General features: G+C 35.6%; 2 protein-coding genes across 3 annotated transcripts in view; one reads left to right on the forward strand and one right to left on the reverse strand.

Annotated features, from left to right (window-relative positions):
* The first annotated feature begins 117 nt into the window (after positions 1 to 117).
* On the forward strand, positions 118 to 6,297 carry LOC126872256 (neprilysin-1-like). Its single transcript, XM_050631968.1, has 13 exons — positions 118 to 2,454; positions 2,529 to 2,621; positions 2,684 to 2,825; positions 2,901 to 3,012; positions 3,884 to 3,977; positions 4,092 to 4,268; positions 4,337 to 4,437; positions 4,543 to 4,601; positions 4,688 to 4,739; positions 4,812 to 4,879; positions 4,951 to 5,090; positions 5,192 to 5,359; positions 5,450 to 6,297. Exons 1-13 carry the CDS (start codon positions 2,248 to 2,250, stop codon positions 5,630 to 5,632), a joined length of 1,596 nt encoding a protein of 531 aa, XP_050487925.1. The 5' UTR covers positions 118 to 2,247; the 3' UTR covers positions 5,633 to 6,297.
* Positions 6,298 to 14,898: 8,601 nt separating this feature from the next.
* LOC126872516 (neuropeptide CCHamide-1 receptor-like) overlaps positions 14,899 to 19,928 on the reverse strand; it is a 31,519-nt gene continuing 26,489 nt past the window's right edge. Inside the window, exons 3-7 of one of the 2 annotated variants that reach the window (XM_050632583.1) lie at positions 19,449 to 19,641; positions 18,631 to 18,758; positions 18,232 to 18,405; positions 17,037 to 17,287; positions 14,899 to 15,912 (exon numbers count right to left, since the gene is read on the reverse strand). In XM_050632583.1, coding sequence (XP_050488540.1) covers positions 15,597 to 15,912; positions 17,037 to 17,287; positions 18,232 to 18,405; positions 18,631 to 18,758; positions 19,449 to 19,641 — 1,062 coding nt within the window. In that variant the 3' untranslated portion in view covers positions 14,899 to 15,596. Of the gene's footprint in view, positions 15,913 to 17,036; positions 17,288 to 18,231; positions 18,406 to 18,630; positions 18,765 to 19,448; positions 19,642 to 19,928 lie in introns of both variants that reach the window. The other variant, XM_050632582.1, reaches the window with a different exon arrangement.

Consider the following 19,928-nt stretch of genomic DNA (forward strand, 5'->3'; position numbering starts at 1 on the left):
CTTGATATTCCGTTCTTTGCTTCCTATCAGCTTGTCCGCTTTCTCTCTCTCTCTCTCTCTCTCTCTCTCTCCCTCCCTCTCTCTCTCCCTCTCCCTCTCCCTCTCTCTTTTTTCGTTATTTTCTCAAAAAAGAAAGCTGTTTATCAACCGCGTTGTTGCATCGTGAGAAAACGAGAGAAAATTTCCACTCGAGCTTTATCAGAGGTTCTTGCTCGTCGACGTGAGAATTTTTGTTGATTTAACGAATGAATTGTTCGACGGTTACCATGCCATATTTCACCGTCGAACATACTGATGAGCGATAATTATTAGCGGCGACACATCGATCGAATAATATAACGAATGTTCCCTCTCGTAATTGGACAATATGTCTTTATTATTTTCGACGACAGTGGAACATTACTAAAGCAAACAGAGTCTAATGAAACATTACAGTCGCGATATATGCAGAAATGTTCGAGTCACTGGCCAGGAAATACTGATACTATTACTCCTAATCAGCAATTCGCGATATTAACAATCGATGTTTCGTTTAAAAGCTGACAGAGGCGCTAAACCTTTCTGAAATATCTTTTTAGAGGCAACCGATAGATAGAAATGAAATACGTTGTATGATTTGATTTTCTGATAATACAATGAGAAGAAATTATTTTCGAAATTCTGTCTGGCGAGTGTGCAACGAATTGCACGGCGACAAATGTACGGGGAAATGTCGATGCAAAAATCATTCGAGTGACCAATTAATAGAGATATCGTATAACGCCTCCGTGATATAAAATTATTATCGGCTATTTGGCTCTGTAATAAACGCTGGAAATTCAGATTCGATAATTAGTATTGTCGTGAACATTAACGGTATTATTTCGCAGACGATGTTGCTTGAAATTTGCCTGTACGTGACAATTCAATTTATTTTCCTTTTTATTCAAATTATTTCATTTCAATTACACTATTACGACAATTATGTAGAATCAGACAAAATCATTCTCAGTTGTTATACAGATCCTCTTTGATAATTTTCATCGATGCAAGAGCGACCGATGTAACAAACGATGGGCGTTCCGTGTGTTTAACTGAGGAGTGTAAAAGATTCGGTAAAGTTTTATTCAAAATGGAAAACAGCTGGGAGAAAATAATAAGGGAACGTTTTCTTTGACGATCGTATAAAACAGCTACGAGGATACTAACGAACATGAACGCATCCGCGGATCCCTGCGTGGACTTCTATGAATATGCATGCGGCAACTGGCCAACGATACATTCGCTTCCACTTGGAGAGAATTCCTGGCAATTGCGAGCCATTTCTGACAACGAGAACAAAAGAAGAATCGAGGGTAAGTTTCACCCGTTTCGTAAATTCCCTTTGGGGATGACGAACAGAATTTTGCAGAAATGATGAAGATGAAGCTGCGAGGCGACGAAACCTCACCGGTAAAGGTTGCGAAACAATGGTACAAAACTTGTATGAACACAGGTAGTGATCTAATTAAATTACTAATTTATAAACGATTGGCCACTACACGATAGACAATAATTAATTCGAAATTAATACTGGTGACTTAAATATAAAATACCAGAGAAATTGAAATGAAAGCTAATTGAAGAAACGCATAAAAAATACAAAATACATAAATGTTAACGTTTTGTAAATTTATGAAATTTCTATGGAAAAAATGGGAAATCATAAGACTTGTACGCTATAAAATTTCTATCCAAAGTAGAAATTGTTGTAAATTTTGTAAAGTTATAAAACATCTAGAAAAAGTTAAGATTTCATGAAAGTTATAATAATTATCCATAAAAGTTCTATAAAAAAGTAGACATCGCTAATTTTGACCGTTCTGGTACTTTGCCCTGGTTTTGTAGGATATTATACTTTAACGATTGGAAATGTTGTTAAATTTCATTATAAAGAGATTATCCATGAAAATTGTATCGGTTCGATAATTTTCCATTGCTCGTAGAGGATATGAATAAGCGAGGTATGGAACCGATACTCTTCATATTGAATGAAATCGGTGGATGGCCGATAATAATAGGAAAAAACAAGTGGAACGACAGTGAACAGAAATGGCAGAATATCGACGATTATTATGCTCATTTAAGAGGATCTAATTTGTTGCATGATGTCCGAGTCACGGCGTATGGTGATACCAAAGAGGAGACTGTGGTTGTGAGTAATCGATTCTGTTCGTACGTAACAATTTTGCAAATTCCTTCAAACATTTCTAGTTAGACGTTCCTGACATGCCAGCGTATTCGTGGATGCTCGAAGAATTTTTCGAAGCTGACAACGTGACACTTACAATCACTGATAAAAGAGATTTTAGTTATTGGAAGTACATTGTGAAGATAATTTCGAAAACAGCTGAGGCTGGAGGATTTAATACAACAAGCAGCCAGTTAGAAGAGGAAATTGAAGATATATTTAATTTTGAATGGAAATTGTTGAAGGTTTCATTATTTTAAAAAACAGTTGCTTTACTATGGACTCTGTCACCGACTAAAATTATAACAATAATTTACAGATAAGTAGTATGGTAAATGATTATGTAAATATGACTGTGGCAGGCTTCCAAAAATGGTACGATAATTTAAAGCCACGTACACAGAAATCCATGGTAAATATTTTATTTTTAATGGTTTTCAGTGAATCGTTAATTGACAAAAGTATTTCTTACAGGTAAATTGGATAGATAAGATAATGAGGATTTTTAATGAATCGGGTATCGATATCTCTGAAGACACGATGTTAAAAGTAACCTCACCTGATTACTACGAGAAATTAATCCCCTTACTCGATGAAACTCCAAGCAGAACCATAGGTAAAATCATAATGATTTAAGACGAATATAATTGTGCACAATACTTGTTCCATGCACTTATTATTTGTCAAACAGTGAATTACCTTCATTGGAGCTTCGTTTCATCGATGATCACAGAGACTACCGACGAAATGAGGGAATTGGATGAGAAAATGACTGGAAATGATTCAAACGTGCAAGAAAACAGGTTCGTATAACAGATTATAGAACTTTTATAAAATAGAATCAACATAGAAGTTAATGTAGAGTTTGAGTATTGATCGAAATGAATTACAATTGACTTATGCTGAATAGACTGCGAATGTTTATGAATTTGTGTGAAATTTAATGCTTTCAAAAGCAAATCTTTTTTAGCTTATAGGAGAAACTAATTTTTGTTAATTATTGATAATAGATATACATCTACTCGGATGATTTTGTTTTATAGAGAAGAAGAAATTTTAATGCACGTAATACACTAAAATTTGAGAGTAGTTTCATTCGAAATTTATTTATCGTATTAAATTTATTAATTAACAATTTACTAAAGTATACGTAGCGTAGAAAGATTAAAAGTGCAAGAATGCGCAGAACGTACATAATGTACGCTGATGTATAAAATAAACACGGTGCAGTGCTCTTTATAATATTCAGCGAGTGAAGCAAACTTCTTTCTACGTTCTTTAATTATAATTTTTCTATGTTTTTTATAGGAATTTCATAACTGAAAAACTTCTAAATTTGGAATTTTTCATAGAAATTTTGTAATTTACAAATTTACAAATACCCGATTTCTTGTATGAATTTTAAAAACTTGTTTCTTCGATTGTACGAAGTTGCATAAGCGTTCGTAGTCCAATGACATAGAATCTAGAAAGCACTAAGTAATCAGAAAATATCTCACGTTAAATTTGAAGCATCTGTGGAAAGTAGAACAGCGACTCGAGTAAAATACGAATATGGCGCAATTAAGATTATGACGTGCACGTATGTAGCTGCACGTGGCGGTGATTTAATTTAAATTAGCCGTTCGAATTACCTGGTTGCTGGTGGCGCGATTATTTTCGAATTATTCGTAGGTCGGACTGGTGCATCAAGAAGATGGAATTAACGAAAGTCGTAGCGCACGTGGAATACGTAAGAAGATATTTCTCCGACGACATGATAGAAACGGTAAAATTCTCGTACCATTTACATGGATAGAATAAGGGCGCAAATTAAGAATTATATAAGTTAGATCGACAGATTAAATTATACAGATAAGACTTTTGTTTTCTGATAAATCAGGCATTGAATGCGTTGGATGACATAGAAGAGGAAATGAAGATACAAATTAAAGAATCGAATTGGGCGAACAAGAAGATAAAAGATTTGGCTTTAAGAAGAATTAAGTTTATAAAAAAAAATATTGGTTACCCGGATTGGTATAATAACGCGACTATCATGGAAAATTATTCTGCAAATGTTTGTCGATCTTTTATTTATAATAATCTTGAGAATAGAAAGTTTCATGGTTTAACTTTAATTTACAGCTTACAATGGGACCGAAGTATTTTGAAAATGCATTGGAGGTTCAGAGATATTATAAATTCAAGGAATTGCGTCTTTTGAAGTATAAAGATGTAGCGGAACCGTAAATATTCGTATTTAAAATTAATTTAATCTGAACTTATAATTTGCATTAATTATGTATTGTTATAATTTAATGCTTAGCATTTATTTGTCTTTTTATGTATAGATGGATTATCGATCCTTTGACTCTCAATGCAATTTATTTGAGCCAATCAAATTCAATTAGTAAGTGCCATTTATTTTGCTATATGTATATATTAAACACTCGTAATGTATCAAGCCACTAAGGTTTGATTTTTCTAATTGTACAGCTGTACCCTTGGCGAATTTACAGGAACCATTTTTCAGCAGAAATCAACCAAAGTACGTAAAAAAATTTCCCTTTAAATTCTCATTCGGTCACTGAATCTTTAATTACGATATCTTTTCCTTCAGTACGATTAATTACGCGTTGACTGGGTTTTTATTAGCACACGAATTGCATCATCCATTTGACGAGCTAAGTAAGTAGCTCTATTTCATCAAAATTTATATCATTTTTATGACTGTTTTATTGACTTACAGATATTTTCAGGGCGTCTTTTCAATGAACGTGGCGAGGAAATAAACTGGCCAGATGAAATGACGAAGCAATACTATAAAAGTGCTCAGTGTTTCGTTGATCAGTACGACAACTATACTTTAGATGGGACATCTTCTGGTCCAAAAATCAAGGTAATGATTTATCTCATTCACGACGGTATCATTGCGATAAGTATTTATCAAGAATTTTATAATCAAACATAAGTATTACTGATATGTCAATTATCGAACAGAATTATGGCAATCAGACTTTCGACGAAAATATGCCAGATACCATGGGATTAAAAACTGCGTTTAAAGCGTACAAACGAAGAGAAATAATAAACGGCAAACCAGAATCAACACTGCCTGGCTTGGAAATGTTCAACAATGATCAAATTTTCTTCCTATCGTCTGCTAATGTACGCATTTTAATAAAAAATAAAACATTTCTTCGATGTATTTTATGTTTTAGTTTGTTTTTCATTTGATTTTTCTTCTTTTTCTTTAAGTTATGGTGTGAAACCAGAGATTCCCAAACGTTAGTCACAGATGCCAAATTAGACATACATAGTATTGGACGATTAAGATCCATAGGGGCTCTTTCGAACAACGAGGATTTCGCAGCTACATTTTCCTGTCCTCTGGGCAGCCCTATGAGTCCTAAGAAGAAATGCAACATATGGAAGATATAGCAGGTACATTTCAATTAAATGTTCGATCATTCGATTCAATTTAACATACCATTGCAGCAATAAAATAGAAAAATGAAACGAAGTTAAAAGTGTGCGTCTATTTTCATCTTTGTGCTCTCAAATCGGTTATTAATTATATGTTATCGGACGTAGATAGTGCGATAGATACAACTATTACAAATCTTATATAATCTTTTACTAATACAATACGATGGTAACGCTAAAAATTGATAATGCAGTGGAGATAGTAACGCATAAGTTGAAGGGAGTTTGGCGTACGCGGAAGTGCAACTTTCCCTTTGATGGCTGTTGGTATCAAAAGTGAGAACAAGGCGCGCACTCGCGTACCTTGGGTTTCGAATATGGAGCAGCGATAGATACAAAAATTCTCAGTAATTGTATCGGTAAAACAGCAAAACATCAGTAGTCGGCCATCACAAATGTCACGCTTATTCTGTATCTCGTCGGTAAGACTATCAGTGATAACTGTGATAATTCCTATATTCACAGAGAGCGCAAGAAACACTGATTTTTTGACAGGTCGGTATTTCGCAATCTAAAACGCGAAGTTCCATTTAATGTCACGTCTATCGTGTCCTTAATAAATTTTCTTAGTCAATGGTATATACCATCTGTGTTGTCGATATAGAAATTTCCTTTTTACCATCGGCCAGTACGACGCTTTCTCGAAAAATGTTTGAAAGCGAATTTCTCAGGAACCGGTGGAGATTTTTGGATAAAATGTGATGATTTGTTTCGGGAGAATATCTATGCGTGGTATTTTTACCACGAATAAGATTTTGTGATTCTATTAAGAAAATAAATCGTGAATGGTTCGGACTTTTATTAAAAGTTTTTAACTAAAACGAGAGCGTATTTCAATAACAAATTAAGGGAAGAGAATAGAGTTGGTAGGTTTGGCTTGCAAGTCAGTGTCCGACAGAACCGGAATGATATCTAGGTTTTCGCTTTCATCGACGCTCGGTTTCCTGAAGAATAGCTCTCTCAATAACGTTCCCTCTGTGGTAGGTTCGTCCAGGTCGTTTTTACCCTTGATACGTATATTTTGCGGAGGACACGAGATGATCTCCTTATCCGATTCCTTCTGGATGCCGCTGTCGAAATAATATTGCGGTAAAATTCGAAACTACAGCTAATCCTTTTAAATGAAATAAAAGTGAACGTGTGAAACTCGTCTGAACTGGTGTGATGCGAGTTAAATCATTGACAAATCAGTAGATATTTAAGCATTTAACAGCGATCGAAGTATATAGAATACACATAATATTCGAAAATATAGAAAATATTCAAAATAGAGTGCTAATTATAACATTTGAAAGGTAGAATAATTCTCTTTATAGGTTGCAATCTTTTACTTAATAAATAAAACATTATATTGTAAAAAAAGTTTGACTGATAAATCAGTCCTACTGCGGCTAGCGAGAAGTGCAAGACTCTGGTGAAAAAAATGAAAATCTCGTTGAAGAAAATATACGAGTATTATGTCTGTGATTTATCTTTCACCACACTACTTGAGAGTAAAGTTCATTTTCTTCCTACAATCTCCTACATAAACATACTTTATAGAAACCAGTATTTTTCTTCGCCGAGAGGAAAAAATGAAACTTTACTGGAATTTTCTTATTTATGCCGTAAAATAAAATCCATCCTACAGTTTTCGACCCGTTTATAGTGTTTCCTTACGAAGTGATCTCAATGTCCACGGTTTGACAAGCCTGATGAACCTTTCTCGCGTCATCTTTGCACCGTTCCAATCTCTTCGCCTCGAGTAGTTCCCTTGTTCTTTGAGATTCGCTCTTCAGAGCATCGGTTTCTCCCTGTTGCTCGGCCAGGGCATTCTGCAATTGCGATTTCTCCCTCACCAGATCCTTGACAGTCTGCGTGAGCTCCAGGAATTGTTTTTCTTGGGTGGCGATCTGTAGCGTCAACAGCTCCAAGATATGTGAAATTCGAGTCTTCAATTCCTTCGCCTCGCCTCGCGCTTCGTTCAACTAATAAAAGACCATGAAACGCGATATCAGATTGAACTCTTCTTAATCTCTCGGTTTTAACCGTTAAGTTGTTGCAGCTAAGACACGGGATATTGTTATTTTGAGAAGTTTCAGAAACTTTACGACTTGATCTTTATGCTCGTAGAAAATAGAAGTTCTTCTCTACGTTATATTTTTCTCGCGTTACTTTGCAAACTGTGTAACATTTCTTGTCAATAAAATGAGAAAAATGTATTCCTAGACTTTGTGATACGTCTTGCTAACGAAAAAATGAGCCAGCGAATAAAAACGCTAGTTGATGTAATTTTCCATCGATCGGTCAACGACGCATTCCAGTTTTCTTTTCCTTCCAATTACTAAGATCACGTAAATGCTACTGGCACAATTGATGTTTGATTGAAAATTGAGGCCAAAGTACGATTTCTTGTTATCTACTTTATTTCCATAAAACGTAAACTTAATCCAAGTTATCTATGTACACTATGCTTAGATGCAGATTAGAGAGATAGATCGTTCTGGTTAAACAACCTGTCACAAGCACGCAACTCAGTGTCTCGATACATTGGCAATCTGTAAACGCGTATAGTTGCCTCTTGCACTCCCAACTTGCTGACTTTCGTGGCATCTCCATGAGCGTGTTGCTTATTGAACTATCAGAGACAGGCTGGGTTAAATTGCTCAAAGAGGTAAGACTGTCACCGATCCGCCAATTGAGCCAACACCGACGTTTGCCTTCTAAATATTTACATTTTTAGAATGCTAAAAGAGTGTTCGACATGTGAGAATGTAAATCGATTGAAAATTATTGCAAGTGGAATGTTAACGGTACCTTAAGATAGCAAACGTGAAAATTTCGCTACCAAAACCAAACGATCATCGTATCAACCTCTGCTACTAAGCTTCTACTTTCCATTCATTTTTGTCTCTTTTCATTTCAATCAACGAACGACCAACGCAGATTACGTCACGCGGAATATATCGATCCTCGCTGGATCGTGGAAGTTAAACTGCATCGAGCACGAATCCGAAACAATTTCAGTTGGATAAAGCGAAATCAATCTAGGGACTCCCGTGTACTGTTGGCCTGATGGCTCAAAGTTCAGTTGAAACTATGGCCCACGGTTAATGAAGAAAGTGAATCGATGCTTCGATATCTTAGCTGGCGGAGCATGATCCTTTTGCACAAGTTTTCCCAATCCATTACATTATACCGCGTAGATACACTGTAGGTAGACTCATAAAGCTATATGTATAGCAAACGAAGAAGAACTTTGATTTAAAGTTACTTGACCAACTGCAAATCAAGATCGGAACTCTAATCCATAGTTAAACCCTATTTTCACGGGCCAACCATATATCTCAGTTCTTATCAGACACATATTACCGACATGGGTAAAACTTACACACTACATTCCTGTTTATCACAATCGACTTTTTTTCTTGTTCTTCCCCTTGGTCTATTTTTAGCCTTTCTTTATTTTTTAGCCATGGATTTTCTCTCATTAGAGAGCAAAATATTTCATAGTGTGATACAGGAGTGACTTGGGTAGATTATAGAAATCATAGTGGTGTAAATGAGTTGGTATCTTTCATAGAACAATGTTCGCGATTATTAATATAAGAAGTTCATTATACCTTTTAACGTATCACGGCAGAGTGTAAAATTATATCTTAATTAAGTATGAAACTAAAGAAATACTTGTAAGAAATGAAATAAGTGATTAAATTCATATTCTCAGTATCTTCGCTTCTTAATTAAGTATAAAACTGAAGGAATACTTGTAAGAAATGAAATAAGTGATTAAATTCATATTCTCAGTATCTTCGCTTCTTAATTAAGTATAAAACTGAAGGAATATTTCTAAGAAATGAAATAAGTGATTAAATTCATATTCTCAGTATCCTCACTTATATCATTGTGGTTTTCAATTCACCATATTGTATTAGAAATTTCATATCCTAAAACATTCACTATAATTAAGATATAACTATCTACTCGTTGAGTTTCACTACTTTTTTTCGTTACAAATGTCTTCAGTTTACTCGATGATTTTTGTTCCAATAAACCGGCCACTACTTTATTTGTCTCCCTAATCGTAAGATATTTGTTCGCAGCGTACGAAGACTATAGGGCAAGGGTCCCTACGAATATATCTACCATAAATTCATAGGTGACTTTTTCATAAAGTTTCCCAATTGTCTTCTGAGTCGTTCATTCTGAATTTTTCATCACTCGAGTACATTATGAAGGGATATGAAGGGTCCTTTATCATTAAACGTCATTATAAATTTGTAATATCAAAATAAGTAAAAAATAAACGACGAAAATGAGAAAAAGAGAAAAAAGAAAAGGGAGAGGAAAACAGAAATTCAAGAATAATTGGCGTTACTTGGAATTCTAATTGCTCCTTCTCGGTTTCGCGGCGGTCAAGGGATTTCTTGTACTGCAGCCTCATTGCTTCCTTCTCGGATTCGCTCACTGTCAGCTCGGACTTGGCATCGCGCATTTCTTTGGTGCATCTGCATAAAAACTCACCTATCTTTTCGCGGAATATTGAAACACCGCAGGGAATTGCGAAAATTTACACGCGTAACTTGAGCGTGAAATGCGTCTCAACTCCGATCGATTTACTTTACCGCGGCAAACGAGAGAAAACTTGGTCTTTTCCCATTTTGTACGTGTGAAGTTAAGAGATCGCGTGTTAAATTCTCGTAAAATTCTCTCTCTTTAATTTGCCCCGTGTTAATTACGTAATTCTCAATTGCTAACTTTTATTTTCACGCACAGCGGAATTTCCACGATGTAGTCGCTATAATTGCTATTTGGCAAATAAGGTAGGGCTATCCGAGTCCACTTAAATAAATAGTTTGCCTTGTAATTCGCCAAATCTGATTACGAACAATTTTTAAACGATCCACATTTGGAACCAGACTATTAAACTCGTAAGAAAACAGTGAAATGTAATACATTTTTCGAAATGAAAAAAGTTTTTACAACTATACTTATCACTTTTCATATATATATATGTATTTTCTTTTTTTGATATTTTTTCTTGTTAGACCTAAGCGTACACGATATTTTCTCATTTCTTCGTTACTGCAAACGCTATTTATAAGGACTAATAGTGATTCATAGCGAACAATAAGCTTGATTATTCTGTGTAAAGTTCGAGATTAAATTATAAAAGATCGAAGCTTAGGTGACTCAGATAACTCCACCTTCCCAGTTTTTGTTTTCACAAGCAAAAAGCAACGGAGCCACTATAATCGTCATTATCTTAATTAAGATCTCAGTGTCCAACTCGTAGTACGCAGATTGTCACAGAAAAATCTCGACTAATCACTGATGCAGGTCTGGCGTGCGCGATCGTTCCCAAGGGTTATCTTCGAACGCCCAACACGAATTACACGGTCAAACTTTTAATAGCCATCGCTGACTCTCTAATCAGTTCTTGTGATAAATCTCTCCGTTACTGTCCAACTGGTATTACCAACTGCAGGAAGTAATCGCGCACGCTGTAATTTATTCGCACTGTATATCTTGAGGATCGATGAAAGAGCGAAATGAACGCGATAGAAACGAAGAAATGAAAATGGGGCGACAAAGTGTTTGAATGATCCTACGATAAAGATTTATTCGTCGCGGCAATCGATGTTTATTTAAGGTCCGAGTTAACTAATATCGGTCGAAGAAGAATTGAAGCAGAAATAAATTTCGTGGCTTAAGATATAAAGGACAAAATAAATGGTAACATGTCGGTTTCCTTACTGATGGCGGATGCGTGGCGATATAAAGTGGCTGAGAAGGGAATTGAGATTAATTCTACAGTTTCTGTAGATACCCACAGGTATCATCTTTTATCTATTCTGTGAGATTAATAAATTGGTAGTTGACAGATTCTAATGGATTTTAGTTTTACGTTGGATACTGAGCCAATAATAAAATAAATACCAATTTATTTCAATGTGTTAGTTCATAATATCAACGACAGGGTATTTTGGATCTACTATTTACAATAAATTAGATTTTTAAGGTGAAATATTTTCTATACTATTAATTATATGGGAAAATGTTTTAGATTAAAATTGAATGGCTTCAAGGGGATGTTATTAGCTTCTTTGTAGGTGGGTGCATAAAAGTCATGTGGAGATCAACTTTGTTTTTTTTTAATCGAATTATATATCTTTTAATACGTTAATCGATGCAGCTGGAGATTTTCTATGAAAACTTATAAACCTACTTATGTCGAGAAACTGTTCTTTTACTAGATACTTTAATTTTTAATTCGTAAAACTTACAGTATGAAAGGCAAGAAAACCAAATACGGTAGCAGTTCCTCGCGTCTTTCCTTGTTTATCATACGATAAGTTTTACGAACTAAAAATTAAAATGTCCACTAAACTAATAATTTGTTGACATAAGTAAATTAATAATTTTCTCTTGAGAATCTACAACTGCATCGATTAAGATACTAAGAAACCATTCGACTTCTATCTGAAACATTTTCCGAGATAATTAACAGTATCGAGAATATCTCAGTTTAAACTCCTAGGCGACTCATCCTGTATATATACTTTATATCTCATTACAAAATTTTCTACGCAAAATCAGTTCCTTAATTCCTCTTACTGAGGTTGGTTTACTTTGTTGGTTTTTTTATTTTATTCTTCTTACTTGTCTTAATGCTTATAAACGAGGGTGTAATCCAAAATAAATTTTCGAAGCTTCTTATTTCGTACCGATTAAAGATTAAAATTACTAAAATTCCCTGGACTGTACCATAACGTGTTCTATGAAAAATTGAGGAATAAAGTATTTGGAGAAATTGAAGGGTAAAGCTTGAACAAAAATTGGGAAAGAAGTAAATGTCGTTGCTGGGATATAAGAGGATGATAATGAAAATGAATGGAAACACTTCTTCTTGTATTAATTACGGATGTATGGTGACACAAAGTGGCCGAAGAGGAAATTTACTTAATTAACTGCTTAACCAGCAAAGCTATCCTTCTCCTGTCAGCGGGACAGAGATCTTGAATGTGAGGGAACGAGGCCGCGTCGCCGTCCGCGTCTGCGGTCTCACCTCTGCATTTCCAGCAGAATTCCTCGTCAGCTTTCACCTCCTCGCTCTCTGTCGAGATCGTTTGTCTGCTCGAAGATTAAACAGTCACAACGGTTCCCTTTATTAACGGTAGAAATGGACGCCACGTTGCTAGGGCTCGGTGCAAGGAACATCTCTGATACACGAATTTCCCTCGGTTTTAACACCGAACGAATGCAAATATTCCACACGGATGCGAAATCTAAACTACGTGCGCGACATAGAATTTAATTTTCATCGACAATTTCGAGCATGTCTCAAGAGGTAACTAATGTCGTTTATAACTTTGTCACGTTAAAGACGTACAAATCTACTACGTAGAGACGCAAGAGACAAAGAATTTTGGAACAGTATAGAATATTTCGACAATTCAATTAACATTAGGTTTGCGAAGCGAATTTTTCACGAAGCAAAAGTACTTTTATCGATTCTAAGATCGACAGCGGAAACAAAATTAATTTACGACGCAATCAATAGATCAGATATATCATATTTATAATAAAGACATTAGTTAACGAAGCTTTCGTCGCTAATAATATTTGTACTGATCCGTATGCTAAATTCCAATTTACATAATCCGAGATTTTTCCGTAGCGCAGCATTTCTGGGATTACGCGTTTTATTACTTAATTTGATAAATTTATAGCTATTTTGTCGATAACAGTATACAATACATAAAGGGATTTTAAGGTGTAATAAAAATTTAGAATGCAATATATCTTTGAAATCTGTCTTAAATTTTTCCTCGAAAATCTTTTAATTTTTATACAAAAAGAAATTAACGCTTCTGGGTATTCGACGAAGAGAAATCACGTTTATCCTTTGTAACTATACTTCGGGAATTTTCGATGAATGCAAAGTTCGTTCATTCATTGTGTTGCCGCTTCCAACTTCTTCACGAGGACAGATTTCATTCATCCCGCTTTCGCTACTAAACTTTTCCCGAGGAAACAATTCATTTATCGTAGTTCCTCTAGCAGATTCTATATTGCTCAAAAATTTAGAACTAGAACTGCCACGAATAAAGGACATGAGGTGTAATTTACCGTCGTATCGTGCAAACAATGGCCTGATTACGCTAATGTAATGAGTACGGTTGGATCGGTCTTTAACCTAGTTACGTATTAACGGAAGATTGAAATTAGCTCGATTCGGTTACGGACCTTTGTCGTCGCGATGCATATACTCGTTCTCCTGATACATGCGTAGAGTACGTTGATGGAGTCTGGCCAGTCTGCACAGAGGAATTCGTAAAATCGATCCGTTAAATTAGCCTGTCGTTCTTCAAATACGGCGAAGCATCGGGAACATGCAACGAAAAATACGAAAGAAACAAAGAAACGAGAGGGAAAGTGAAATGGGCGTGTTGTACCTCTTGCTCCATCTAATATAAGAATTCATAAGTGTGCCATCGTCGTAGTCGTTTGAATACATCACTGTCGGGCATTTCTCTCAGCTTGCAAGACGATCGTGCAATGGGAAAGTGATTACGACACAGAATGTCAGAAGACTCTACGACTTTCGAAGTCGATTCTTGTGCCGAGCGTGCAGCGACGACAAATCCTGCGAGAAAACGATTCGTTTCTGTCCAGAGAGCAATCGATACCCGTTGCTGCCCCCAATGCCCTGAAGTTAGATTTATATTGAGTTTTAAACGACACTTTGTGCAGGACGACAGTAACGCGCGAGTATTTCCTCGATCGTTCTGTACTGTCCGCGATCAAATATCAAATTGTCGATGAAACGAGATGAAAGCACGAGATATCGGATGAAGCTGGATACGTGGGTCTTCAAATCAAATTAATGGGTCGATCACTTTTTATTTCGTTTTCATTTCGTTCCATTTTACCTCGCTTTGTAAACGTTGGGAAGGAAAATAGAAAAACGACGGAGGTTAGGTAATAACGTCGACGATTACTTGTCAGAATTTTATTCATAAAATCGGTGCTCTCTAAACGTACAACTGTCGCAGTCTTTGTACCTGCAAATCATACTTTCACACGAGTTCACAGAATAATTGTCTAGCGCTATAGTTTTGACGATATCGGTGCATTCGAGGGACAAGATATTCGACGAAGATTTACAGGAAATGACAGATGTCTTAGATATGGACGATCGCTACTTCTCTCTCTCTCTCTCTCTCTCTCTCTCGCTGTCTCTCTGTCTCTGTCTCTGTCTCTCTCTCTCTCTCTCTCTCAGAAATTGGAGCTAAAGCTTAAGGCTTTAAGAATGTGGGAGAAAAATATGATAAGTCCATTTTTTGATGTTTTCATGCCGCTTCTAGATAGTGGCTAAAAGGATCTCTTAAATATGAAATCTTAATATGAAATCTTCAAAGGAAGGGAATAATTTGATAGATTCAAAGATTTTTAGCCTTTGGAGAACTTAGGATGTCGAGCCGTTTGGTCGATTTAATCCATTAAGATCCAACGTTGAATTCTATAAAATTCATTTTGTGATCGCAAAAAGGAACTGCAAGCATTTGTTTCATATTTCTGGATGCAATAAATAACGACGAAAAAGGTATCAAGGAAATTCTTAGAGTTCCCTTTCACAGCCATAATATTAAAGAAGGAAATTCAATAAATAAATTGATCGACAGCGATAGCAAATATTGCTTCTTAATGGATTAATCCCAGAGCTAAATGAAGAGCTAGTCTCGACATCGAATTTCTAACAATGTACAGAATTTCAAAATTATTCTCCCGAGTAATGTGAGAAATGCGACTTAATGTATCTTTCGCCTGTGATCTTCGCTTAAGAGTTATTGGACCATCGACACGAATAGTGTTTTCCAAATGAAAAGAATACACACAGGCGTGATCATTGGTTGCTGAAAAATCGCTGAATTATTCAGTCCTTGGAGTTTAACGAACATTCGCGAATGTTCGACTGCTCCGTCGTGGAATTTTGCTGGCTTTTCAGTCCATCCTCGATACCGTTAGGACACGCGGTCAGACTAATGGTCGTCTCCTGTTCCTTGATCGGGCCACTGGTCCTGGTGTCGTTTCCAAAGATGGACATGTGCATGGTGTTTCGTTGACCGCGTCGAGAATCGTACCTTTTGGAGCTTATCAACGAGAAACTTTGACCTCGTCCCCGGGAGCTCAAGTCCGACGAACAACGACGCCGTCTGCGGATCCTTCTCGGCACGCAACAAAGCAGATACCTGCAACGAAGTTTGTTACACTTTAACGACTTTAGTCTGTTAGTTGGCTGCAATAATGTTAGCTCTTTAAAGTTAACAAGAAAAAGACGAAATACTCGTCTACTTTTGCTTGCTCGTTAAATCGTATTAATTCGTTCATGAGGGATTTTACGAGTGATAAATTTTGGAATGTATTTAGAGATGAAAGTATGCAAATTATTGTTAAAAACTAAACCTCTATCTCTATCTTCTTTTCCCTTTATTTTTTAATTCTGAATATCTATTTAAAAAATAATATAAATAATAAAATATATCATTATTATTATGTCTTTTAATAAATGATTTAAATTGATACTGCGAAAATTTCATAAAATATCAATTTCATATAATTCCATACAAATTCCTAATAAAGGAATATCATATAATTTCATAAAAATTCATGAAAACAAAATTTCATGTAATTTCGTGAGAAATTTCCATCTCCTATAATTTCAGATAAAATCCAATTTTCTATAATTTCATAAAAAGTTAGTAAGTGCTGCTTCTTATTTATTAACGTATCTTTAACTTTCGATCAAATTATTGACACGTCGAATTGGGAAGAATAAGTTTGAGAAATATATATGATTGAGCGTTCAATCGTAAATTGGATAGGTTCGGAGTATCGCTATAAACGAGATAGTCCGATAGTATATCCGAAACCATATCTCAATCCGGCAATCAATATTCATGACAACGAGCGATTCGTTTTATAATTTTTCACGAGTTGAGCCAGGATTGATTTTCAAAGAGGAGCATAAAATACGTAACGAATTAATTGTGGTTGCATATAGTGATTAACTGATGCGAAACGTCATTGATTATCCCGTTAATCGACCAATTTTTATCGGATTCTTGAAAATTTATGGAAATAGGTCGGATCGGTTCGTAGTCATGCGCCAGGTGTCAAATATTTTTCCTAGTTTCTTTTCCAATATTTTATACCGAAAGAACGATAATTCCTTGCGAAACGAGGATAATATTACTCGAAATAATGGGAACTGATTTTTTGTATATTTTGATAAAGCAACGTTATGAAACTAAAAATTGATCGATCGTATATTTCTTAAATTGTAGAATAATATTTTTGCCAATGCAGAAAATACCTGTCGAAATATTTTCTAAACGTGCTGCTCACGCAGTACAACGCGATGGGATTAATGCAGCTATTGGTAAATGCCAGGCAGAAGCTAAGAATCCGGAAATAATGCCAAAATGTGTTGTAATCCTGTTGGGCGGTTGGGTGGATGTAAAACCATAGCATAAACACGTGTTGCGGGAAGAAGCATACTGCGAAAACGATCACGAACGCCATCACCATCTTCGCCACTTTTTTACGAGCTTTCACCTGCTTTAGCTGTAACCAAACGAGTTTCAAAGTGATACAAAATATATTGCGCGTGTATTTCAAAAGTGACGGAACTCAAAAAAGCTTCACAGAAAGCACGAGAAATTATTTTGAAATTTACGAGACATTGTTTATTAGACAAATAATTTTAGCATGTAGAATAAACTCTACGAAAGAAATTTATTTCATCAAAATTATCGTATTAATATTATTCGATGGAATGTTTTTTTTTGTAATTTCTCGTAACGTTCTTCCAATATGGAAATTAATTGTTTCGAATTGTGACACTTCTGAAATTCGTGTACGATATTATTAAAGAATATGACCCCTTCTTTTATATTCTTTCTCGTTGAATAAATTTTTTTCATAACCGAAAACTTTGCGTCTTGACTTTGCTAGAACTTTACTGAAAAGAGTAAATATTTCTTGGCAACTTTAAACGAGTCCCCTGGTTGTGTATTAAGTTCCAAGTTCGTAAAACGCGAAAATTGTCGAGAGGAATCAATGAAGTTCGGCCTGTGTTCACAACCGAGTTGATATTTATCGAGTTTAATAGGACTTCTAGCTGTTGTACTGAATAGCGTACGTAAATTAAAGCGATCGCTTATCTCTGAAACAATTCGAGAGTTTGAATATTTTTGTCCTCAGTTGAACATGAAAAATTTGAAAGAAGATAACTTCGATCACTATCACATTCTCGTGTTTGCTGGCAATTTGTCTTTTTTTTTTTTTTTTAGCTTTCCTATTACATTTTGGTTAAACGATTATAGCAATTTTTGTTCATTAAGTGGTACATTTTAACGTTTTGCGTAAATCGAGCAGTTCATCTCGAAAACTACCATTGCAAATTTTTGTCTCTTTGCAGTTTAATTATGAGCTCTTCGACTTTTCATTTGCAAAAATAAAACATGGTCATTTTTATCGCCCATCTTTAAAACTTTTTTTCCACTCACCTGACACTGCATTTCGCCAGGAATATTCCTAGTACTGTGAATCAGATGTCTGGCCATAAGAATGTAGAAGAAAGCAATAATACTAAGCGGCACAGCGTAGTATATGAAGAACCGACAGACCAAAATCGTCTTCGGATAATTCGGTCCAAACTCCGCAGGATACGGGTAGCAGGCCTTTAAATTGAACACCATATAACAAATGTAAAAACCTTCCCTCGAATCGATCAGATGAGTGCAAATTATTTGGACAATACAGTGGAACAGCAGTTGTCTGATGATGCCGAGCAAAGGAAATTGGAAAGGAATAAATGGAGAAAAATCGTGTTAGACGTTTCGTCGATCGATCGTTGAAGCACGAACGATAAAATTAATTATCTTATGGATGCTAGTCGAACTCACTTGAAAGGTCACGTTGGTGTTCACTTTGAAAACCCTGATGTAGGAGAAGGAACTCGGGATGGCGCACATAATGGCTAATACCCAAATCAAGGAAGCGACGATCACCGTGAAACGCGTTGCTCGCCTTCCTGTACCTTGAACAGTAAAAGTCGGAAACGATTGATTTCATCGATCACATCTGTATTCATATTCGCTCAAGTATTTCTTTTCATGGCGCACTGCGGATACCATAGAATATCTTTCTATCCAAGAGCAAACGAAATTCGCGTATTTCACTTTATATAAATTCCTTTGGTATCCGTGGTGCGCACATAGTTCCACCCACGGAATATTAAATTGCGGCGTAAAATGCGGAAAACGTTCTCAATACGAGACGAGGATCTTGTAAAAGAATATATGTGTTATCAAAATCGAGTATGAAACTTTGTTTAACTTCGATTATCCTTATTTCCGTATTCCATTATTTTTATACATTTACACATTTATTATTTGAATTGAATTAAACGAAGGAGATGGCGAAAAATTGTTATTCCTACTTGAAGTATTTTTAATCTTGACGTATTTTCATATTTTTTAGCTGTTCTTTCGTGCTTTCGTACAGAGAAATTGTACAATATTTTCCTTGGATATTTTGTACATGTATTTGTTCGTGTTTCGGTGACATTTACAAATGTCTTCTGATGAATATTATTATAATATATCATATTAGAATAGGTAGAATAGCCGCTTAAGCTTTCGAACGTTTTCCGTGCTCTTGCTTTTCATCGCGAAGATCTCTATTTCAGAATGATGGGAAAATGGGAAATCGAAGCTCGTACCCGAGGCGTGGAGCTTTCTCATCGGATCGACGATAGCGAAGAATCTGTCCGCGGATAGTGCCGTTAGAGTGAAGACAGAGACTCCGATGGAGATATCCTTGGCGCACTCGGAAACCTTGCAGAGCACGAGTCCAAAAGGCCAAGAATCCACAATATATACGGTGAAAGTGAATGGTACGCACGTAAGAATCACCTGCAGCGCAATATCGAATCATTGTCTCAGAAAAGAATCGTCAATAACGTTTTTATTCGAACAATAGCCTCCAAGCTAAATAAAATTTCGACTGACTAAGGAAAGAATTCATCGAGACTCTTCATTGTGCACCGATAAGTCTCTCTTTCTTTGAAATGAAAACAGAAAACTGTTGAAGAAGAAAAGGAATCTCAGCTTAACGAGAACTGTCTGTAATAGCAAGGGTTAGTTGAATCAACCAAACATCCTAAAATTGAATGTTGAATTTTTCATAGAATAATAGAGTA

This window comes from Bombus huntii, chromosome 13 (assembly GCF_024542735.1).
Source record: "Bombus huntii isolate Logan2020A chromosome 13, iyBomHunt1.1, whole genome shotgun sequence".
NCBI classification, from domain to species: domain Eukaryota; kingdom Metazoa; phylum Arthropoda; class Insecta; order Hymenoptera; family Apidae; genus Bombus; species Bombus huntii.